The following is a 23,766-nucleotide window of genomic DNA, read 5'->3' as shown; positions in this document are numbered from 1 at the left end:
CGACTTGTTTTATATTAGATTGTTATTTGGTTTGCCTCAAAACGGACTGAATAAAGTTTGCATTTGCACAGCTAGGGGCTTTTTCAATTTCACCTTTGCGATATTTAATATATTGTTTCCCTCAGTATTGTTTTTTCCTTTTCTAAAAGTAGAATTCATCCACTTTATACCCAGCGCGCTCTACCTGCTGTGCGTCTCCGTCCCGGACGTGTCTCCCGGATCACCTACCTTTCGCAACGGTGACACCTGGCGGCGGAGCGCAGACATTGCAGCGCCAAAAAGCGAAGCAAACCTCCTTGTCCCAGTTTACTTTCCGTAGTTTGGAACCCTTTTGCCGTAACTTTGACGGGAGGCAGTGGATGCGGGGCCGTAACGTTATCGATGTAAATATGGATCTTCATCAACCACAACTGATCGCCGATTGCCTCATTCACACGTTCTCTTTCCTGCCTGAGGAGGATTTGATCCGAGCCTCCGCCGTGTGTAAAGTAAGGAGTGGCATCACTTGCGGAAGTAGCTCGTGCTTAAAGAGAGCGAGCTTATCAATAAGAACTTGATCACGTGTTGTTTTTTTAGGATTGGAATGAAGCCGCAGAGAGTCCTTGGTTATGGAGGTGAGATTTGCCTGTATGTTAATCTTTATCTTATGGATTTAAACGTTTATGTTTATCAAAGTGCTTAAAGTGGCAGTGCATGTTCATTCAAACACATCTCTGTCGCTGCTCTGTCAAAGTGGTTCATATAAACCTAATGAGGACGTTATTACAATATCAATATGTTTGCAGAAGTACAGACCACATGAAAATGGAACCATGCACACAATTCTCAATTCTGAATCCTAAATGATTGACTTTTCAGAACGTGTATGGTTCCATCTCTTTGGATAAAAAAAGTTACCTGTGCATTTCTTGTGTGAATAACATTTCGTTTTCAAACACTTCTAAATGTCCAATTGCTCGGCCCGCTCAGGAGGTTCTGTCTGCAGCGCTGGAGTTTCTGTAACCTTTCCGTCTTGGGGAGTGAACAGGAGAGTCGCTCGTGGAAGAGATACTTCCTGCGACGTTGCCACTTGGAGATGAAGATGGCGAAAGGCAGCTCGGGAGGTTACACCTGCAAAAGCCTCCGAGGACACACAGGTATCCCGTCTCTCTCTCTCTCTCTCTGGAACCTCCTCTGCATGACGTCACAAAGTCTCTCATCGCATCCTTACGTCCGCCGCGCTCCCCACCAGGCAGGGTGGTGGGGTTCGAATACCTGCAGGGGAACTCGGCGCAGCATCCGGACATCTGGAACAGCAGCTCCACAGTTTGCAGCGCCTCCTCCGACGGGACGGTCCGAGCGTGGGACATCCAGAAGGTGAGCGCACCTCGCCCTCTCCGTGTGACCGTGTCCGAGGTCCAATCTGTGGGGCTTTTTCTTCCGCTCAGGGTCAGCTCCTGTGGTGCAGCCCCGTGCAGAGTCCTTTAACGGCGATCGTGAGCGACGAACGGCGCGAGGTGGTGATCTCAGCGGACTGCGAGGGCCACGTCAAGACGTGGAGGGGTCTCACCGGCCAGGAGGTGGCCTCCTTCTCCACTGCGTCCACACACTGCGCACTGCTTCAGTACAACGTCAGCAGCAACTGGTTTCTGACTGTGAGTGACTTCTGGGAGACATCCAAACGCGTTATTCGTAGTAAAGTAAGGTTCATTAGATCTGTTCTCCTGGCAGGTTGGAACCGGTCGGGGGTCTGTGTGTACGCTCGCCGACCCGACTCTGACTCAAAAGTCCAGCGTTGTGGTGTGCGACGGCTTTAAAGTCGACATGTTACTAGTTTCGCCGGACAGGAAGTGGATCTTTGCTGGAACCAAAGACAGCAAGGATTTAAGTCCGAAGGTATTTACGTATGTGTTTCCTGCTCTGGTCTGTCCTCCTGTCCTTCCTTTTACCACTAATCTCGCAGTCGGAAAGAAATATCCACATTAAGTAGATTTCTGTCGTTGGGCTCGCTGTCAGGTGATTCACACGGAGAGTTTAACCTCGCCGTCCGAGGGCGAAGACCCTCTGTGCCAGTCCGTGCCGGTCACCGGGTGCCAGGCCGCTGTCTTCATGCCCACCCAGCCTGCCAGGCTGGCCCTCGTCCACCAGGGGCCGTGGGACAAAGCCCTCACTGTCTTCGATGTCGCCATTCAAAAGTCCAAGTACAAGTCAGAGATCCAGGGTGAGGAGCGAGATGTGGCGCCTGACTTTGATACGCTCTGAGTGTGGGAACACCGCAGTTGGTGAATCAAAGATTGGCATTTTCTAACAAATCTACAATTGAATTTAAACATTTTTATTATTCAGTTGATCTCAGTGCTGCTATAGGAATAGTGTCAAAGTATTGAGAAGCTCGACCCAACGAGAAATACACAGTGCCCGTATTCAGGATTTCTCCACGTGATACAATTATATAACTTATAGACAATCTCACATCCTAAATGTGCCCCAGTTTATTTAATGTTGGAGTGTATGTGACGGATACCAGCTGACAGGAAGTAAACATTGATCCAAAATGTGACTTTTGAACCTCCAGTCCAGCAGGTGGAGTCGTTCCCCTTGACGCTGACATCGTGGTCCTCACGCGTCCTTCTCGCAGCCAAGGACAGCGACGTCTTAGTGCTGGCCGCCGGTCTGCAGCTGAGGGTCTACTCTCTCAAAGGCGCCCTGCTCGCCAGCTTCGAAGAGCACACCATGCCCATCTCCTCCATGTGTGTGGTGGGTGGCGCTCTCGTTTGGAATCCACGTACAGTAAACCACACGACCCGAGTGAAAAGAGCCAAGAGTCCAAGTGTCTTCCCATCAACAGGACAGCTTCCGCGTGGTGACGGCTTCTCAGGACCTCTCCTTACGAGTGCTGACCTGGAGGAGCGACCGGGGCCCCGGGTGGACCCTGGAGAGCCAGTACCACCTGCTGGGAGGCTCTCACACCGTGTCCAGGTACCGCACGCTGTGTCAACAAACAGCCACGTTAAAGCAACACAATACGGGCGACCTGTAAGCCGACTCTCCTACGCTCTTTTCTAGAGGGTTCACCGCCGTCGCCTGTGACTACGCCAGCATCGTGGCCGCAGCAGAAGGGAAAGACGGGAAAGACGTCTTAAAGGCGTATTCTTTCACCTCCTGAGTCCACAAGCAGCTTGCACGACCCACGGGAAGGAGGAGCGTTTTTTTTATTTTTTATTATCAACTGTTTGTTACATATATGCAGACATGCGAGTGTTATCTGTGCTTTTACAGAAAATAGAGACTTGTTACAGATGAGAAACTATGTAATGGGAAAGGCATTAATACACTGGGTGACAAAGTACATAGAGGTGTGGGGGGTTGCTGTTCTCTGACTACGCTTTTAAAGCTGAGGTATGGTACATATGTCTTAAGGCGTAACCTTTGCAAAACATGTTCTACTCTTTGCTACGCTCACCAATTACTGAGCTAAGAACACACTGAGGCGTGTTAGTTATGTAACAGTGTAAATAATCTACATTTCCCGGCATATTAAGCGATTTGGTCTCAAGGCACAAAAGCATCGTTTTCTTTACTCTTTACTCTCACGCACACACACAGACTGGTAGCGCCTACGTTAAGGGGACGCACGTCTCCTCCACTTCGCTGGCCGAACATCTCATGTGCACGAGGACGCACCGCAGGGCCGAAGTCATGGACTCGTACACTTTGCCCCCTTCCGCCGAACTGTTTTCCAACTGATCAGAATACAAACCAAGACTCAAAGCTAGTGACAAGGAATTCCATCATTGAGATGAATCACAAACAATTAGGAGTACATCGATTTTCTCACCCAGGTGAAAGCCTTGATGGTGCGATTCAGGAAAGCGCTCTCCACCTCCTCGGGTATGGCCAGCAGATGAGCCATGCAGTCCAGGATGCACGTTAGCGTTGGCTTGGAGGCCTGGGGAGGAGATGGAAGGGGTGGAAACAAAAGGGTCACAGGGAGCGCCGTCGGGCCTCGTCGCTGCAAGCGTGAGCGGGAACAGAACCCACTGACCGGGTCCAGTGCGCCGAGCGCGGTCTGAGCATCGCAGTTGCAGGGACTCAGGGCTTTGGCCTCCTGGACGGAGATGACCGGCTCCCTGAGCTGCTCCAGCCACGCCCACATGAGCCCGGTGAGGACGAAGGGATCCCGCTCCGTGCACAGCCTCTCCCAGCCGCCGCCTTGGTTCAGTTCTGCCTGCACATATTCGGTTCATCTGCATGTGACTGGTGTAAATTATTCAGACACCTTCTCTTAGAAGTTCAACTTCCCTGGCAGCGTCTCTGTAATTATTATTTCTAGACCACTAGACTCTTAGTGATCGACAAACTCAAGTAATCAAATAGATTTGGACGCATTTCTACCACATTGCTGGCACGGGTCAGTTACCTGCCAGGCCGAGACTTTGTTCTTGTGGTCTTCTTTCCCATCAAGAAAAAGGTCCACTGCCAGGGACTGTGCTACCAGGAGCCTCCTGGCGTCCAAAGACAACTCCGTCTGCAGGGTGATGAAGGGCACCTCTGAATGCTCCTCCTCTCCATCTCGCGCCATCCTCCCGTTCATCTCTGACCCCCCCTTCTGCTCCGTCATCCACATGGACAACATCGTACCCACGGACTCGCTCCGTCGGGTGTTTTTCCGCTGCACCTTCTTCACCAGAAGGGAGCCGTCTTTTTGGTTTTCGGAGTTCTTGATCTGCCAGAGCGACCCGGTCGAGCCTTGGGACACGTTGGACGCGTTGCTGTTCCACCCTCGGTGTGGCAGGGCGGCAGGGTGGGCGGCCCCGGGCGGGGGCATGGAGATTTCTAGATTGCTCTGCGACGTGGGGCCCAGGGGTTGCGAGAGAAGGTTGAGCTGCGAGCCCAGACGTCTCAGGTCCGACTCGCTGTAGCACAGACTCTTGCGGTGGTAGAAGATGGGTGGCTCGTGGAAATGCCTGGGTAGCGTGGGCGCGCCCGGCAAGCGGGGCTGCTTCGCTAATATCTCCGGGCCCATCTTCTCAATGACGCTGAGGGTCATCTCTAGATCCTGAATGTCAGGCGCCTCCAGAATGTCTTCCTCGATCATCTCCCGGTTCTCTGCGATGTCCAACAGCAGCCGGCACACCAGCTGGACGATCTTGGGCAGGTGCCTGAGCTCCTTCCTCTCGTTGCCGTGCAGCACGTGCCTCTGGCGGTTCAGGTACTGGGACAGGGTGACCGGGTTGAATCGAGGCTCGGCCCGGCAGAACACGCTCCTCAAAGGAGCGAGGAACTGGACAAAGTCCCTGACACAGCGCAGCTGACCTCGGGTCTGGATGGAATTGGGGCGTTTAGCGCGAACGTACACGATAGCCTGGTTAGCATTCAGCCTGGTCGCAAAGGCCAAGAAACACGCCAACAGCACGCCTGCGGAAAAGGGGGAAACCAGTCATTGCGAGTCACGTTTCACCGGGTCAAAGATCGGACCACATCGGCATCGCTCACAAATCTACCTGTTCTGCCCAGACCGGCGTGGCAGTGCACCGCTATCTTTCCCTCCTGCAGCGCGAAGGCCATGACCTTCACCATGTCCAGCACCGTGGCGAGGCTGGCCACCCCGTAGTCACTCCAGCCAAAGTTGTAGAAATAGACTGAAATAGTGGGATGTCTTTGGTTAAAGGAAAATAAGACAATAGCCGTGTGCATCAAGGAGAGTTGTATCAAACGCGCGTACTGTTGTTTTCCATGAAGACCTCTGGGCGGTACGAGAAGCCGCTCTCTGGCTCCAGAGGGTTCCCGCAGTTGGCATGTTCACCGGGAATCTGTAGGTTGATCACGGTTTTAATACCATACCTTGACGCAGAGACGCACAGACAGACACATGAAGGGTTGATTATTCTCATGCTCAGGCGCTGCAGGTTCTTGGTCAGGTTGGCTGCGTAAAAAACAAAGCTGTGTTTACCGTCTGAATTGGTCGATGATGTTGTACTTCTCAATGATTTCTGTTGAGGGTCTGGACATGGCAAGAAGATGATCAGAGACCCTGAAGCAATGGCAAATGGTTAGAGGGTGATAGTTGGAACATGTGACATTACATTACATGTCATTTAGCTGACACATTTATCCAGAGCGACTTTCAATAAGTGCATTTCAACCATATAAACCATGTGACATGAAGGAAGAATAAAAGTCATGTGTACCAGGATGAGTAGAGGCCTTTTACCGCCTGTTCTGTCTCACTCCAACTACTTGGGTTGTCATACTTGCAGGCTTGCCCTCCACAGCCGATTGAGCACTGCATGTGTCCCGGAATGACATAACGTATAGCTTCTCCTACCAGTGTGTACCGCGCTCTGGGGGCCGTGACTGGAGTTAATACAGGGGAGAGAAGACGAGAAAAATCCGACATTACACCAGGTTTGTCATCTGAAAGTTTAAGGAATGTTGATTTACCCTTCAAAATATAACTAAAGCTGCCCAACGAGTGGTTTCTCAGCCAGTGAATATTACGCAGTGCCGCACTGAGACGCCACCATATGTAGGTTGATCCGTAACACCTAAATGATTAAGATCATCTGTGGTTAGTGCTCACCCAAAGAGGTGTCTAATCCTTTTAGCCTCTCTTCTGGCACGTTTAAAGTTAATTTTTTATGTAACATCTTGGTGTAATAAAACAAACTGTAAACTACAGTTGTCGCTGACCGCCTTTAGTCATTGAAGCAAACCGTCTTCTCGGGAACCCGACTCCCACACTTACTGTATTCCAGCAGCGCTCCACCTCTTGTTTTTGCATGAAGTGCCATAAGAACAGACGCTTAGGCTCACATCCACAGTCATAGCCGAGCCTGGACACACACGCACCTGCTTTATCACACCGTATTATGTCATCGTGAGCTGGCATGAAACAAGTTGTGCTCTACGGCCTTAGATAAGCGTGAAATAAACAAAGCAGCTTGTTAGTCAGGAAAATGTCTTTCATTAACAATCAGAGTTTGGAATTTTATTACTGTTGAAGGACACGACTTCATTCAAATAGTTATGATCAAAGATCATTATCTTCAATCACATTCAGCCTCACATGTAAAGCAGACGGAATCCGTTTGAATGGATTGTTCTTTTTATCTGTTAGTTGTACCTCAGAGTAAAACGTTAGATTCCAACCTTCAATACACAGAGCTAAATGATCTACTTTGAATTATATAACATAGATGCTAAAAAGTAAAAAACGGATTTACCTGTAGTAGGTGAGACGAGATGCCTGTGACCAACGTCCACGGACACGAATGCGGACAGGAATGACCAGGATTCGTGTCCTCAACCTCCGCCTCTCTCTGACGTTGCTGGGCTGAAAGTCAATCCCGTGGCCGCTGGCCTCGCTGGATTTGATTCGTCTCGGATTATCCCTGTGTGGCCCTGTGGGGTGAAACACGAGACACTGACGGGGAACCCGTGCGCCGCTTTGTGGATCCATCTCACCCAGGGGCGACAGATCCAGCGTGTGAATAGTCAACCTCAAGATGTGTTCAAAAAATAGATTGTAATTTCCTCCAGGAACAGGTTTCTGCTACCGGGGGCTCTGAGGTGGGGGGTGGGGGGGGGGGGGGGGGGGGGGCGTTCGGGCTAATCCCAACTCCTCAAGGATTAGACTACTAATCTCGTTAGTGTAAATGGGTAAAATGGAATACCCACCTTCTCAACAAAAAGTCATACTATCGCCACGTCACTCCTGCCCTCCCGCTGGGCCGTGATGAGATCCGAGGATCAGTTTAGTCTGTTGATGCACATGTTTTCATTGGTGAAGATCTGTTCATGTGTCCGCCTCAACAGATTCCCAACATGTTTAAACCATATACGCGTGGCGCACAGATTCAAACTGATTTGGAATAGTTGAGGATCTTGGAAATCAACACAGTGGAAGGCTCCTGCTCCGCTGCTACAAATACCTCGGTGACACATATAGCAAGTAAGTGAAACTGATTGGCTTACTGGACACCTCGCTGAAGCCTGCGAGGTTAGTAGGGAGAGATCAAGCTATGATGTTCAGCATATGTGGGGACTTCAAAGCCACAGATGATCCTAAACTGCTCCCATTGACATTACTGCAAAAGGTGACAAAGTAATTCTGGATTTATAACTGTACCTATAAGCTTATAATATGCTGTGTGTGGTGCTATGTCCTCGGTTAGATCCTATTATCTGAAAAACAATTGACATAAAACTACTAAGCATGGAGGCCTACCCATATATAGTACTAAGCATGACAAGTACTACTCAGGCTGAGTAATATGTCGGGTATGACTGTGATTCGTCAGGCATGTCTCATCCGTTTTACCTCCATAAGGCCGCGCACGCCAAGATCCGGTAAGCTTCTGTATGATTCTGGACAAGAGTAAAGGTGCAATGCAAAAAATAATGAAGAGAACTGAATTTACAACATTACGTTGACAGTCCTTGTTAACATAAATGTTAAGAATGCAAAACAGACAGTTCTTTTTGACAGTTAAATACTTACAGTGAATGAATGGATGCAGATGCTGAATAAAATATCAATAAAGACAGTTGAAAGTTTTAGTGTAGTATCGAGTACTACACTAAAACACACGTTACGGAATTGAAGGCAGAACTAGTTTGGTACATTCCAGTGTGAAGAAAAATAAATCAAAACAAATTACATCGTATAGTTGAGCTATGCATTGATACACACAATGTAATACATCTACTTTATACACAGTTTGACACTGCATCATGCAACATGTGAAACTCGTCATAGGTTTTCCTATCAAATTTAACGTTAACTAACGTTAAAACATTTTTTTGTGACAGAAGCACATTTTTAGCCATAACGTTTTAAAAAACGGACCCCGCGCGCTAAGTGTAAAATAGTCCCTTCCGTTTGTGTCCGAGAATGTGGAGATATGCAGCGCATTACCTTGAAAGAGGAGTTCAGTGGCGTTTCCGACAGATGGCGCTAGATATTCATTTGGCCTCTATGACAACGAACGGCCGGGACTTTGATTTCCGTGCTCCACATAAGCAAGAAGCAAAGCCTGCTGGGAAATGAGTTCGGCTTCTGGCGTCTTCACATAGCTATGCATGGCTTTACGTGCTATTTGCACTACATTTCCCAGCAGGCACTGCGGCATTACGTAGGCGCTGTCCCAGCTGGTTGCGTGGGCGCATTGCATTTTAACGGACCGTTCAGCTGTTTCAAAAAAGCCGGTATTGATGACATGAATGTAACGGAAAAGAATGTGTCTGACCTTCAAACTAAAACGGGGAGGTCCGACACGTTATTGTTTTTTCACACACCATTGTTCTCCCGTACAATTATTTACGTCTTCGTTACAGAAAGTAATTACAGTTCATTTAAATCAACACCCAGGCGTGCTCTGAAGCCCATTTCTTCCCGTGTATTCGTAACGTAGCTTTATTTTGAAAGGGAGAACCAGAAGTTGTTCATCGCGTTTCTTGTCCTGGCGTTTGCTGGTACTCGAGCTCCGGCACAATTTCTCCGACGCGCCGGGGGGAGAGGTGAAGGAAGCCCGGGGTCTGAGGATGGAGCGATTTTAGGAGATAACGACGAGCTCCCCCGTCGGAGATAAGAAACCAGACCCATCTACATGACCAAAGAAAGAAGACCGGCCCCGCGAAACGTAAGCGTAACAATCATGCAATTTAAATACAGGCGGATTTAAGCAACCGCTTCCTCTTCAAGGTTACACCTCCTGAAGACGCCCCAAGCATCCCCCACCACCCCCCTTTATAACCGATCAGCTGGCGTACGTTGGTCGATCCTCACCGGTCCCGACCATGTCCGTGGAAGAGCAGAGCTTCCCCGACGTGGCGCGTTGGCTGCCGGCCGCGCCGCAGTGGGTGCAGGCCGAGATCGAGCGTCTCTCCCGGGAGCTGGGGGAGACCACGAGCGAGAAGATCCGGGCGGCGCAGTACGGGCTGGCGGTGCTGGAGGAGAAGCAGCAGCTCAAGCAGCAGTACGAAGACCTGGAGGTCGAGTACGAGGCCGTCAAGCAGGAGGTCGACCAGCTGAAAGAGGTGCGCTTCTTTTTTCTTTTCTTTTTTTAAATCTGAGAATAAAAAAGCGCATCCTGTATCACTTTGCGGTATATACATTTGTTATGGGCTACAAAAAATAATTACTATCGACCTTGTCATTTCTTTATTTTGCATGGTCCTTATCACTACAATTTCCTGTTCATGCACGTCATTTACTGTGACGTTTTGACAGGAATCAGCCGTTTATCATCTTACAAGGTCAAAACTGCCAGATGAGGAGGGGATGCTTCCTCTGCAGGCTGCCCCCCCCCCCCCCCCCCCTTTACTCCGGGTGTCCCCCCCCTACTGCAATGCCACCTTTATTTATTTATGCAGCCCTATAGGCCTCTTCTTGGAGACATTCCTCCCCGACAAGCTGGACTAGCGGCCTGCTGTGTTTCCACCCCCGCTTCTGCAACGAGTAACGACTGTACAAACGTTTCCATTATAACCGCAGCGCTTTGCTGTGAGTGCTTTATGTATCGGCATCTATTTCTAACCGGTGTTGGTTTCAGTTCTGCTATTCAGGAATATTTATAACTGTTTGAAATAACCGCATGTGGAAATCACATTCTTTTTTTTTTTTCAACGTTCGGTATCTTGTCAAAGCGAACAAGAATGACTCTTTGAACAAGAATGACTAGTTCAGTCCAAAGGGGAGGGCGGAGGTTTGAATTTTGAACCTTCCCGCTCAGCACAGATAGAGCGAGAGGGGAATGAATGATTTGCAGAGGAAAACCAGACGAGTCACGGGGCCCCGCGGGAGCGGAAAGAATGTTTGAGAGTGCCGGTTGGAGCTGGACGAGAGTCAGATAAAGGAGGTCTGTTTTTCCGGACGGCGGTCTGACTTATCCCCCACTTTTCCTCTGCGGAGCAGCACTTTGTCACAGCCCGGTGATTCGTTTGGCAGACGCCGTCGGCCGTAAGCGCGACGTTGGGCCGCACGGACCGGCCAGCAGCCTTTTTTAACTCCTCCTGTGCCCACGAGTAGTCAAAGACACAAATCTGAATCCTTGTTTGTTTGCGGTGGCTCACATCTTCCTCTTGAGATACGGATACCAGTTCTGTCCGTCCTCCAGTTGTTTGTTGTGTTTGGCAGGAAGGCCTCGTTCCACCACGGAGGAATGACAGCGGGAAAGAAAAGAAGAAACACAATCAGAGCAACCGTGTGGCCAAATGAAAGTAAAAGAGCAGCGGGGGACACAAGATTAGGTTTTTCAAAATATACCAGCTGAAGGTCTCATCGTGACTTTTTAGACTGATCTTTCTTTGTGTCTCATAACGGAGCACAAACATCCATCTGTGTGGGCAATAAACGTAATTATTCTTCTGGCCTGAGGGTTCTACTGGTTGTGATCAGATGTTAGCAAAAGCTTTGTTCTTTTATCCGTCTACCCCCCCCCCCCCCCCCCCCTCCTACCCAGCCTCTGTATGAAGGGCAGACGTGATGCTATCACAAGAGAAACGCAAACGCATTGTTCTCACGTCCTCCTCCACTTCCTCCTGTCAAACGCGAGGTGAGCTGCTGTGGAGTGTAAATCAAAGCTGAACTCTGGTGAGATTCCATTCAAAGTCGCAAACTTTGACTTCAAGGCGTCTCAAAGGAGCAGCTGTTACCACAAAAACATGCACGAGTTTCTTACGTCCGCCGTAAATCCCGTATTCTCTTTGTCAATGTTTGGATGTCCGGGCAGAGCGTCTATATATGTATATATATTGTCTGGGTGATTTACACAGTCGGACCTTCCACACTGACCCCTGGGCGCTCGTCTCCCGCACAAACACGGCGTCAAAGAAAACCCACGGGGTCGATGTGTGTTCCTCACGTTTTTAGATGCCCAGTAATAAAACCCCTTTTGTCTCACGTTGGCTGCGAACAGACAACCAGAAATCATCATGACTGTTGGCAAACCCCCCCCCCCCCCCCCCCCTGCCATTTAATCAATCCTCACCCGCTCACCTACCCTTGGGCCAGGCACTTGTATGCTACACACACACACACACACACACACACACACACACACACACACACACTGGGGAAGATGGAGGAATTCTGTGCACTGCTGTTGCTTAGCAACGGCTCTGTGCTGCATCCTCAGCAGGTGCTGCTTCCTGTGATGGCGGCTCAGGTGTCATCTCACAGCGAGCTGGACGGCACGTAGTCCCATCGGCTGCATTAACATGAACTGGATGCCTTTATTCCTCGGCTGTTCCTCTCTATTTGCGATCGTATTCGTAAAACACACATTGCGCTCATTACTCCTGCAGTGATCGACCCACAGCCACGACCGTTTTCTCCACTCATTGTTCGCCGGCGCACTGGCCTTGTCCGTGAGGGTCGACTGCTATTTCTATACGTTGAGGTTCATCATCCATTTTTCTACCTCGTTTGCTGCACAGAAAAGTTGATGTTTCTGTTTTACGTAACCGTCACCATCTGTCTGGTAGCCGGTGCACAAAAGCATTCAAACTCAAAAGCCAAATGTGTGGGGTCCTCAAATGAATGCCGTTTTCTCTTACCAGTCACTAAAATGTCCCAGAGTATTTAATTATAAGCAATAACACAGAAAGATGTCGTGGCCTTTATTTCCTTCTCCGACTTCATGTTTACTCTCGTTTTGAAAGTAAAGGCTGTCCGCTGTGACTCAACCTTGATCCTCTGTTCGATTGCCTTGGCCTGCATCCATGAAATCTTGCATATGACCTGTGTAATCTGGGTGGGACTGGAGGACCACGTCTACTGTCAGTCGGACTGAGACATCCACGGGATTGTACTCTTAATGTGAATGTCAGTCAGTCGGACCCGCACTTCACGTACCACTCGCCTGATTAATTTCTGTTCGTTAACTCTCAAGTCAACCGCTGATTTGAACACAATAAGCTGTTCCCTCTTCAAACAGTGTTCTCGTACAGGCTTCTAGTGGAGGTCTGATAAGGCCGGGTGGACTTTTCCCAGTGATAATGGTCACAAGGTGAAGTAGCTGATGACATTATATGGCGGCGTTCCCCCAGCTGCCGTTGACATTCCTGCGCCTGTCCTGTGCCACACCTCAACAGTTGATGCAGCTCTTTTCTTTTTTTTCTTAGAGCTGTAACAAGATAGAGACGTTGTCTTGTATCCAAAAGACAGGAAAGCCCCCCACTTTTTTTATTACACTGGTTCGTTCCTTTATTGGACTAAATTGCCAATTTAGACGCGGAGCTCATCGGGCCCTCGTCCCGCAGGGGCGAGTGTCCTCGTCCGTGACGAATGACTTAATCACGGACCCCAGACCGGGCAGCTGGACAATCGCAAACCCCAAAATATCGCCGAGCTCAGTAAGCGCTGACTTCTGGCTCGGACAGCCGGCGCTTCGCGTCAGCGGGCCAAACCGGGGTTCCCCCGGGTCTTGGGTGTCACCGATGAAGTGCGGGTTAAATGCCAGCGGGACGCGGCGTAGGACAAAGGAGAGCGAGAGGGGCGTCCCATTGTGGTTCCATCTGAAAGGATTGGGCCCTTTTTGTTCCCTTTTGAAATGGCAGATCACTAAAGGAAACATCCCAGTGTCCTCCAACAAAGCTATCTGGTGTGACTCTAAGCCCTTTCTGCGCTGTGAAATGGGCTGCATGCTGATTGGATGTCAGTTGAAAATACAAGAACACAAAAAACATCTATTCCCTTTTATATTCATAAATAAAGTCAGTCTAGTATTATTCGGTTGCTGTCACTTCACAAACTCAGCCCTGATCTAACCGCTCTCCCAATCCACTTTACCAAAACATGGTCTTATTCCACTGTCATTCTGTGTGTTCAGTCTTCTTTGTACCTCCCTCTCTGACTGAGAATTTGTTAAACCTTTCAGTACTGTTCAGGTAATTCCATCAATAACAACTTTTTTTTTCTCCTTTTGCTGGATGCAAGTCTGCAGTTAAGGGGTAATCTTTTCTAAATGGCACAAAATAAAGTCCTAAATCCCCCCCCCCCTCCTCTGTGGGCATAAGAGGATGAATCCCGGGGGGCTTACGGAGGTCTGGGGATCTGCCAGGCCCAGGCGCACTCTGTAGCCTCCATGGCCCGGGCCAGGTCGGCTGGTAGGGGCATTTCAGGAGGACGTCCGGCCTGTCCAGGCCCGGTGACTGGCTGCACTGGCTGCCAGAGCAAAGTCCAGCAGTCGATCATCACCGGTCCCGACCGTGTCCGTAAGAGCAGAGCTTCCCCGACGTTCTCCCATCGCCGCCATTCGCTCTGCTGTAAGAGTCCCGAACTCAACGAGGCTCCGTGGTGTAAAGTAGTGTGAAGACCGCCAACTTTATCGGAGCCATCCTGCAATTCCGCCAGTAAAAGTGTCCATCCACAGAATGGAATAGTGCTGCCTCCTCTGTCACAGAAGGACGACCATATGGCAACCTAATGAAAGAATTATTCCGCCCGGTTTTAGGTGAAATGGCCCCGCTGCTAATCCGTAATGATTTCAAGGGCTTTTGTCCTTAACTCCGATAAGCAGAATACCATCAGCGCCCATCCACAGTTCAAGCGGAGGCGACTAATCAGGAGCAGCAGTGGACGAGTGGTTCCTGGTCTCAATTGTTTGGACAGCGTGGAATGTTTTTGGTGGAGTGTTTGCGCTTCGTGTTCCGCAGGAAAAGATACGCGTGTTTTGTGAAGTCTGTCAACGGGACTCTTGGTATGCAGCCGTTGGTTGTCCGATAAGCGGTTGCCTATAGAGCGCAGCATTGCGGGGGTATTGTAGAATGTATCGCCCGGTAACACCCAGACGCCGCCTCTGGTTGTGTTCTGGGGTATTGGGTAATCTGAATAAAGTGAGTCCATAAAACATAACCCACCTTCTCCAGCTAGAGAAGTGGATGGTTTTTATTTTCAGTATTTATGGTCCTTGATGCCTCATATTGCAAAGCCGTACACTCTACATTTGTTCACTCGGTTCCATTTATACCGCAGTCAAGCGTGCGCGTGGAGAAGCTGTACGGCAGCCGAGGCGGGTCACGACTCTTCCAACGTAATCCACTTACTGAAGCCAGGACCAGATCAGGAAGGAGTCCATTCTGAAAGCAGAGGATGAGGTCATAGCAGTATGACCAACAGGGTTCACTCGGGGGAACAGCCAGTTTCCATAATGACAATAAACTTGCATAAATCTGTCACAGAGAGGCCTGTGTGTGTGTGTGTGTGTCCACGTGACTCACTAGATGTGTGTGAAAAACACTTCTGCTTATCCTCCCTCCCACGATTCCAGCTGTTTTTTTATTATGTGGTCTCGGTGTCCTTCTAGATCAGGGGTGTCAAACTCGAGCTTCGGCCAGATACTGCCCACTTTGCTCAAAAGCACGGCGGGGTCGATGTAGGGGGGCGGGGAACCTTTCTTAATGGCAATGCAACACTAGCCTTTGTTAGGTCACTTGCTCTACTCGCTCCCCCAAGGTGACGTTTTTGGTGACTCAAGATCCCATGTTAGTTACATGATGTCTGACCTAAGATTTCTCTATTTTCCGTTTTCAACCCGCCCGAGGCCCTTAACTAAACTATTCAGTTTAGTTAACGCCAACTTAAGCCAATAAACCAATAAACCAATGCATCAGCTACCGGCATGTTTGTTTTCAGCCCTGCCTGCATCATTCCTTCTAACAAAGTCCAGATCAAGTCCGTGGGCTGTATACGCGTGCACACAGACTGTCCTCATACCTTTTGGGAGACACGATTGACACAGAAGGACAGGCTCATATAAGACAAGTTTACAGCTATGGGCTTCCAGCAACTGGCTGAGACCAGGCAAAGCTCCACCATCCAGTCTTTCTTCTTCCTTCTATTGAAAAGCCCCCCTGCTCTGCATCCTGTTTACTCGTGAGCGGCCAAGCTTTTTATAACAGTTAGGAAGTGTATGAAATTGGTCTCCGTATCAGCTGGGAGATGTTTTAACTGGACCAGAGAAAACGACCTCATGGGGTTCGTCCGGCAAGTCGGCTCGATCGCCTCCGTTCAGAAAGGAGGAAGTCTCAACTGCACAGATTATTTTTAATGACATCAACGTCCTCTTCACATCAACACTCGTTATGCTGCATTTCCTCAAGATGTCCTGGCCATTTCCATGGCGACAGAGACAGGAACTGACATGCAACTAGCACCCAATAACTATTGCTTTATTTTATCTTTGTAGGGGTTGAATCAAATTTTGTGCTCATTTGCTGAATCAAATATAGTGTCAGCAGACATCACAGATGCGTCTTTAAGTTGGAGACGATCTGCAAGTTTCCAATCAAATTGCTCTACCAACCAAATTAAGCATTCCTTTAAAACGTCCCTTTGTAGTAACATCCGGCAATCAGAAATCCGTGTTTGCCCTAGTTGTGAGACGCACTGCTTTCCTGAGCTTCGACAGGAGGAGTAAATTGACTTTTGTCCCTCAGCAGGGTCTTTATCCCCTTGAGTTGACGGGTGTGCGACACCCCGCACTTATTAGCATATATGAATATCAGGGACGAGCCTGTGGGTGCTCTGAGTAGACAGATGGTGGGAGACCAGTTCCCACCCACAGAAACACGCCTCCTTCTCTGCCGTCTGGGGCTGTGTGAAGAGATCAGGGACGAGACGCAGACGGAGTTCTTTGTTGACATGAGGTCATACGGGCCCCGGGTTTTGACCTTCAACACCACAGCGGAACAGGGGTGTGCCGCCTACACTGTGCCCTCCAAGTCCTCCTTCCCCAGGCTCCTTTTGTAAATAGGCTGGTGGGTCCGGGTCCCGCTGTCGCAGCGTGTCCTACCCGAGTCTCTCGGGGGCCACGCTTTGAAACCCTCAGGCGCGGTTGAACCGGGGAGGCACGCAGGGGGAGAAATTGGGAATGGAACAGAGGTAATTGCCAGGGGAGATAAGAAGACCGGCAGGGGGGGTGGCCTGTACAGCAATAACAATATTTGGGCTCTAAGAGCCATAAAGAGGAGGGGGTTTTAATTGGATGGGTGCCAGTCTCTCAGGGGTCCTTCACAAATGGGGGGGACAGAAAGAGGAGGAGGGGCACCAGCCGAGGACTGTGTTTCCTGTGGGACTGAGCTCACTCCCTTTTGTGAAATGGAGGAAGAATGGGGGTTCCTCCATCAGCTGGCTGCACGAGTCTAAAGTGCAGGGGTTTTAAATGGAGAATAATAATGTAGTCACACAGTGACACACAGGATTCAACTACTGCACTTGGAAGAGGGAGGGGGGGGGGGTATTAGTGTCTGTCCAGCTGGAAGCAAAGGCTGAACGCACCCAAGAGACCATCTCGGGAGGATGAACGGAGACAGGGCCCCTACCGGGATGAGTAGCCCGGTTTTATGACCGGAGCAAAGCGTGAGGCAAATTGAAGTTTCTGCTGCCCCCCACCCCATCCGGTCGATGCTTCACTCGGATTGATTAGTGTCTGGGTGCTAATGGATGACTCTAGAACGACGAGGGCAGCTGCATATACAACATTGACGTAATAAATGATTATTGTTGGGGTTAATCGGCTTTGATTAAAAAATACTGTCTCTAATAACAAATCAATTCAATGCCTACTTCGCCGTCCCCACTTCTTCCTGGAAACCAAACCCTTTGGATTAAAGGGAAATAGAATCACACATGTCTGGATACACAAACGTGTGTGTGTGTGTGTGTGTGTGCGTGTGTGTGTGTGTGTGCGCGCCTCAGCTGCTCCCCTCGGTGTCGTCATCCATGTCAGCCACAGAATGACGGGGGATGATGTGCTGCTCCGCAGGGAGCCATTTCCTCTGGGGAAATATGCTGAAACCCCCCCCCCCTGAATGGAGACTGTCTGTTTGCTGCGATTGTCTGACTTGGCCAGTTAGCAAAAGCTTAAAATGATGCCGGTTTCTTTTGTGCAAACCGAATCTCCAAAGAGGAGAGGCATGCGACTCCGGTGAGGAGGCGGGAGACAATCTGTGCTCTGAAACCGCCATCTGCGTCGGCGGGCTGCGTCTGCTCTGCTGACGGGGGAGATCCCGTCCAGCCGCGGAGGGAACCGGGCCGGCGCGCTCAGATTGAGGCCGACTTTGCAATGCAAATGCGTTGAACTGGAGGCTGAATGGGAAGTATGTATGAGATGTGAACGACATACTGAAAATGCTGAAGACAGAAGTCAAGTGGTTTGTCTCGCCTGTACAGAAGAGAGAAACAAAAGCAGTAATGGTGGAACCTGGTTTGTTTTTAGACTCTCGGCTTGAAGTAGTCGGGTAAAGAAAAGAAGACCTTTTGTGCTGGATTTGTGTTGGGTATCATTGTACACTGAAGGATAAATAAATGTGGTATTTGCGCTCAGACTCTACAGCCAGAGGCGTAAACACTGTTCTCACCCCGTGATAAACGGAGGCGTCTCCACTGACATCAAAGGGCCTCGAGCCTGAGAAAGACGTCTCTTTGCAGGTGTTTCTCCTTTTCACAAAGGGTGCAGATCTGTCCCTCGCTCCTCTCTTTGACGTGTGATGAGTACAAAGAAGCATCGCCTCCGAATACGAGGTTGGATCTTCGTTTGTTAACGAGGACTCCGATGTGAAGTCAAATATGAAGTGCGGAAATCCCCAGAGAGATCTGATGAAAGCCCAAACTAGCGGCCGATCATCACAGCCTGATGCAAGCGGCGAAGATGTACGTGGAGATGTGGTATCACCGAGCTGCAGCCCAATTAGGCCATTCTGATTTCTAGTCTTCACTCCGCTCGAGGCGTGAAAAGCGCCCTCATGAGCCTGATTAGTTCAGATCACACGCGTCTACCTTCTCCCCACAGCTCCGTCCCTGCCGGCCTCCTCGCCGTCTGTCACGGGATCCACAAAGGATCACAGGCACAGATTTGTGGTTGCGTGTTCGTTCAGATTTTCACGCCCCTTTTTAAGCTTCCTCAGTTTCAAGTTCGGACAGTCCACTCGTGTACAGTTATTTGGTTATTTTCCTCTAACCTCTGCTTGCTCCGGCTCTCTGTGCTGTGTACCCCTTTGGCTTGTAGTGCACGGCCGCCTACGAGCCTCAAACACTCGCCTCTTCCTTTTTTTATCGCAGAAGCGAGCGTGATCCTCAACACCAGGTGCTGCAGGACAGCTGACTGCAGGGCACGCTGGGAAAATTGGAAATGGAATGGGTGTATTTGTAGTGCGTGTTTGTGTTTGAAATTGTCCAGGCCTGCGTGTGTGTGTGTGTGTCAGTGTGAATAATAACCCAACGGCTGTGTGCCGTGCAGTGAATCAATGTGGCTCTGTGCCAACAGCAAAAAGCTCCCCTCCCATTTCCCTCACCTCTTTTCATTTTTTTTTCTCCCCTTCCGTTAGTTTGGCACACATATAATCTCGCAAAATAACTTGTCACATATCACCGTTTATTCTGTTTATTTTTGAAAGACTCGTACTACAGCTTCGACGTAGTAAATCCTTCTTCAAAGGTCCACATTTCACAGGTGAGGATTAAGTGGAGAACTGTCAGTAAAGCAAGAAGAGGAGAGCTGAGCGCGACCTCTAAGGGACTAAAGTCTGAAGTAAATAATTAGCTCCTCTGTTACTCATTATAGTGAGTTTTATTGGCTCTGACATTGGACACACTGGTTACCGCACAAGGCCATGTGACGGAGACGCACCACGCAGAGATCAGGCCCTGATGACATCCAGTCAGCGTTGAAGGTTATTCGGTTGATAGTGGACGGTTATATATAGCGTCGGCGGGTACCTCGAGGCGATACCTCCCTTCTACCTCGCCGGCTGCTCTGAGAACAGAGATGGAAAGTCTTCCATCGCTGAGCGAGATGTACCGGGCAGATGAATCCGCCCTGTTTTATTTGTTATTTTTCATTCCTGCTCCTCAGCGATGAGTCTCCGCGCCGACCGGCCTTCAGCGTTGTGTGTGTGTGCGTGCTGCTTTGGGCCTTGTTCGACCCTGACCCTCGTCCCGCCATCTGTAAAGCAGGCTCAAACCGATCCGACGGACACAGCGTTGCATTGTTCAGCGGCCGTCACTGGCAGTCGCTGTCACGGCACAAGAACGCTGCAGAATATCTCCGCTCAACATCTGCCCACTGCAGTGCTCGGCGCTCGTGTCACATTTCTGCCCCTCCAGGTTGGACCAGCCCCATGTGACCGATCTGGCATCGGCCAGTGAGATTATCCCGTCAGCCTTATCGAAACCCGCCTCTTTCTTTTTTTTCATATAGTATACAGATGTGACTATTTTGGGGTTTGTGTACTTTTTTTTTTTTTTCTGACCAAAAGGAATTGATCTAGTTATATGCAGCTAATGAAAGGATATGGTTAACCTCAGTGGTTCAAGTTAGTTCAATCTGCCCCAGCAACAAAGCCTCCTGCAGCGAGCTTTACTTTAGTTATCCCAACCAGGCTGGGGGAGCAGAGGGGGGGGAGATGATTAAATCTGCAGCAAAAACACAAGAATGGGATCCAAATCCAGAGAGTCCTAATTGGGTTTTGGGCTTAAGTTGTCAAGAGGACCTGGTAGTGATTGAAATGCTCCTGGCCCTAGATTTGACGTTTCCAGTGGTTTTATTGTCCACCCCAGAAGGACTGAACTGGTCCAATATCTGGATTCATTTCTACTTACTTCCAGAGCTCACTCCATCCCACCGAAGCACCCAAAGTAGTATTTTAGATTCTGTTTACTGGATCTTCACAAGGCCTCTGAGACTCGACGTATCGATCGGTTTCTTGACCAGTTCTCTTCTGAAAGAATCCGAGGAGGATCTCTGTTACCGAACAGTGATCACGCAGCTAAAAGATGTGATCGGCCATCGGAGTCCTGATTCCATTTCACCTTCTGCTCTGCAGACCTTGCGTCTGAATGCCGCGTTCTTTGCTCAGATTAGGGGACAACGCAGCGGTTTCCAGCATGCTTTCAACACGAGCGGTCACGTCTGTTTGGATAATGGATCCAGTTCAACGCGCTGGCTGGTAAGATGAAACCCAGGACCAGAGAAAGCAGTGTTTTGAGGCTATACCTAAAACAACGGACGGCGTAGCAAACGCATCCTTTCTTAAAGGAGTCTGACTCAGGTGGATTTATACTTGTGTTAATCTCATGACCAGCGTCGTCACAGCATCTGCTGCGGTGTGAGCAACGTATGAGGAAGTGATGAATCCTTCTGACTGCTCGGGGGAAAAGAGAGAGAAACTCTGGTGCTTGTGTCATTTTTTGTAAATTGCCCTGAATCCCGTGATGCTTTTGATCTGATGATGATTTCACTCCACACGGAAGCCCACTGTATAAACAAAGCCCAGCCCAGCGTACATGCTCTCCATACAGCGCCATGATGGCGGCCCCGGCCTCCAGAGGGTGATGACTTCTGACCTGCCTTTGATTAGCCTTACAAGAGATTACTCATCCACGCTCTAAAGTGGAACAAACTGCAACATATGGGCAGCTAAAGATGAATTATGAATTGGGTGCGCAGCTCACTGTGGGATTACGGGCTTGGTCGCGTGCGTCCCCCGTCTCCCCCTCCCCCTAAAAGTAGCCTGAAGCCACGCTTGGGGAGTTGAGATTAAAGGCCGTGCGGGTCAGAGGGGTTCGGCTTCGGGGCTCTACTTTTTGTCTTTTGAAGGACGGCCCGTAGATTAGATTGATTGGAGTCCCTTCGATGTCCACGGCACTCGGTGATTATGATGTGGGATTCCCCCGGGATTTTTGATTGGGTTAATCCCGTCTCTCTGACTTTCTAATCAAAAATCGTCTCCTCTCATCATGGTCTTCTGTTGCAGGGGTTGATTTATTGTTTTGGAGAGGACAAACATGTCACATTGATTGTCAATAAACATCAAAGTGATTCTATCCATAATCCTGTCTAGTTGTGTTGTAGGGAAGCAATACACTATTTTATTTTCAGTTAATCTGTAGATTGTTTTCTTGAATGGAAAAGGGTCATGAAACGTCAGGAGAAAAGATTCATTCATAAAGACAAAGTTCATCACAAAAGAAAAAGATCAGCAGCAGATTGAACTCACTGTGTCGGTTAAGTAAACATTTGATTTGAAACCAGTTGAACGTGTTGTCAGTTATCTGTTCATCTGTAAAAATGGAAAAGTCTTTGATTAAAGGTGTGAATATGTAGTTGGCTGCAGATGAGGTTCCTCGTGCAGGAACAAAGTTGGTACCACTTGAACCTGTCGTGGCTTCTAAATGAAGCGTGTTGCGGGAAGAGGGTTCATCTCTTCATCGCCTCATTTGAATCAGAGTCCCGTGCAGATGTGAAAGGGTAGCGGGTCACAGGTCACAGGGGAGAAGAGAGCGCAGCTGTGAAGGTCACACTCAGGTGGCGTCAGATTAACGCGCGAGGCGAGAGGAGGATCAGGATTTCCATCGCTGGTTAGTAATCAGGGAGGTGACTACGTCGTGATGGTGGAGAGAAGCCTGACCTCACTCTCCCTGTCGGCACAAATACACGACTGATCCCCGTCCCCCTTTTAACCCAGAAGGATCCCAACAGCCAATATGTCTAGTGTCTGGATGTTCTAATACTCTTTAATATCTTTGGAGATCATAGCCGATTTCAGGAAGATATTATTTGATTTTTAATGAAATTCATGGAGATTAAAAATCAAATAATATCTTCTTGAAATCTGCTATGATCTCCAAAGATATTAAAGAGTATTAGAACATCCAGACACTAGTCACCATTTGCTCTACTTTCCCCCGTTGGGTTTCCCCGTCTGAGGAGTCACTGCTGAGCACGTGCACGGGGGGGGGGGGTGCAGCCCAGATGGAGCCGGCTTGATTATCTCTATGGGCGACCGCAGTGTTTTGGGACGTTTTGGACTCTGCAGCAGCACAGATTAGCGTCCCTTTAGTCCCAAATCTTGAAGCCAATTTGATCAGCCACACCCCTGTGTGTGTCTGTGTCCACATATTTCTTAATACCATAGCGTCTCTAACCACCCTGACGCCTTTTCTCTCCTTTTGCTTGTTTCTTCCAGGCCTTCGGACAAGCCTACTCCAACCACAGGAAGGTGGCGGCGGACGGGGAGAGCCGGGAGGAGTCTCTCCTCCAGGAGTCTGCCTCTAAGGAGGCCGCCTACGAGCGGCGGGTCCTGGAGCTGCAGAACGAGCTCCGCCAGGCGCGCAACGTCCTCACCAACAGCCAGTCGGAGAACGAACGCCTGAACGCCATCTCCCAGGAGCTGAGAGAGGTACAGCTGCCCCTGCGTTTGTGACGCTGTGGGAGACGGGAGGGCTCGGCTTTTTCGTCATTTCGAGAGAATTGCTGTTTCTCAGAAGCTTCTGTTGAACTCTCTTCTAATTAAAGCAGAGGGTGTTTGCGGCTTTAAAAACAACTGGTGTGTTTCTTTCTATTCACCGTCCGTCTGAAGCTGCAGAAAAGAACCTATATTAAGCACTAATACCTCTCAAGCTCAGTTTAGTTGAGGCCCAGGAGCGTTTCATTCGAACACATATATTTGTTCATTTGCTGCATAATTAATGCACCAACACATTCCCCCGGCCAGGCCTGTAAAATGCAGGGTGTAACTGCAGAGCGAACAACTGTTGTGTTGCCAACGTGCTAAGACAAGAATAATCACACTGCAATGAGACCAGGCGGACTGGTCCAAGCAGCTGAAGCCTTATAATATTCTCCCCTCCTGTTGTGATGCACGACTCCACCTGTATGCTGACCTCTTTATTGTCTGCGCCCCGCTTTGCACAATGTCGGACCCTCTCGCTGCTTCCATTGGCATCCACGCCCAGCCGAGTGACCTCATTAGAAGAGACGGGGGGTCGCCGTGCGGTGCAGA

The 23,766-nt window shown here is 49.5% G+C and overlaps 3 protein-coding genes across 6 annotated transcripts in view; 2 read left to right on the top strand and 1 right to left on the bottom strand.

Annotated features, from left to right (window-relative positions):
• Positions 1–201: 201 nt before the first annotated feature.
• fbxw12 (F-box and WD repeat domain containing 12) lies at positions 202–6,660 on the top strand. 2 transcript variants are annotated; one of them, XM_040194318.2, is made up of 10 exons: positions 202–488; positions 577–614; positions 970–1,136; positions 1,232–1,356; positions 1,428–1,634; positions 1,711–1,875; positions 1,996–2,200; positions 2,555–2,736; positions 2,828–2,958; positions 3,046–6,660. In XM_040194318.2, exons 1-10 carry the CDS (start codon positions 360–362, stop codon positions 3,143–3,145), a joined length of 1,449 nt encoding a protein of 482 aa, XP_040050252.2. In that variant the 5' UTR covers positions 202–359; the 3' UTR covers positions 3,146–6,660. The 2 variants fall into 2 exon arrangements, with proteins under 2 accessions (XP_040050252.2, XP_040050253.2); XM_040194319.2 differs by having other exon boundaries at positions 318–488; positions 577–627.
• On the bottom strand, positions 2,299–8,349 carry ptpdc1b (protein tyrosine phosphatase domain containing 1b). 3 transcript variants are annotated; one of them, XM_040194317.2, is made up of 12 exons: positions 7,660–8,349; positions 7,206–7,383; positions 6,728–6,815; positions 6,171–6,336; positions 5,933–6,013; positions 5,705–5,823; positions 5,484–5,621; positions 4,400–5,397; positions 4,025–4,207; positions 3,818–3,928; positions 3,601–3,722; positions 2,299–2,968 (listed from the first exon to the last, which is right to left on the bottom strand). In XM_040194317.2, the coding sequence occupies exons 3-12, from the start codon at positions 6,771–6,773 to the stop codon at positions 2,944–2,946; spliced, it is 1,989 nt and encodes a 662-aa protein (XP_040050251.1). In that variant the 5' UTR covers positions 6,774–6,815; positions 7,206–7,383; positions 7,660–8,349; the 3' UTR covers positions 2,299–2,943. The 3 variants fall into 3 exon arrangements, with proteins under 3 accessions (XP_040050251.1, XP_077939354.1, XP_077939365.1); XM_078083228.1 differs by having other exon boundaries at positions 3,818–4,207; XM_078083239.1 differs by lacking the exon at positions 2,299–2,968 and having other exon boundaries at positions 3,130–3,722; positions 3,818–4,207.
• Positions 8,350–9,193: 844 nt separating this feature from the next.
• Positions 9,194–23,766, top strand: part of LOC120829821 (protein bicaudal D homolog 2) — a 29,649-nt gene continuing 15,076 nt past the window's right edge. The window contains exons 1-3 of the mRNA XM_040194309.2: positions 9,194–9,623; positions 9,686–10,020; positions 22,951–23,163. Of these exons, the coding sequence (XP_040050243.2) occupies positions 9,781–10,020; positions 22,951–23,163 (453 nt within the window). The 5' untranslated portion in view covers positions 9,194–9,623; positions 9,686–9,780. The remainder of the gene's footprint in view (positions 9,624–9,685; positions 10,021–22,950; positions 23,164–23,766) is intronic.

This window comes from Gasterosteus aculeatus, chromosome 2 (assembly GCF_964276395.1).
Source record: "Gasterosteus aculeatus chromosome 2, fGasAcu3.hap1.1, whole genome shotgun sequence".
Taxonomy (NCBI): Eukaryota; Metazoa; Chordata; class Actinopteri; order Perciformes; family Gasterosteidae; genus Gasterosteus; species Gasterosteus aculeatus.
This window is presented reverse-complemented; position numbering and strand designations above follow the sequence as displayed.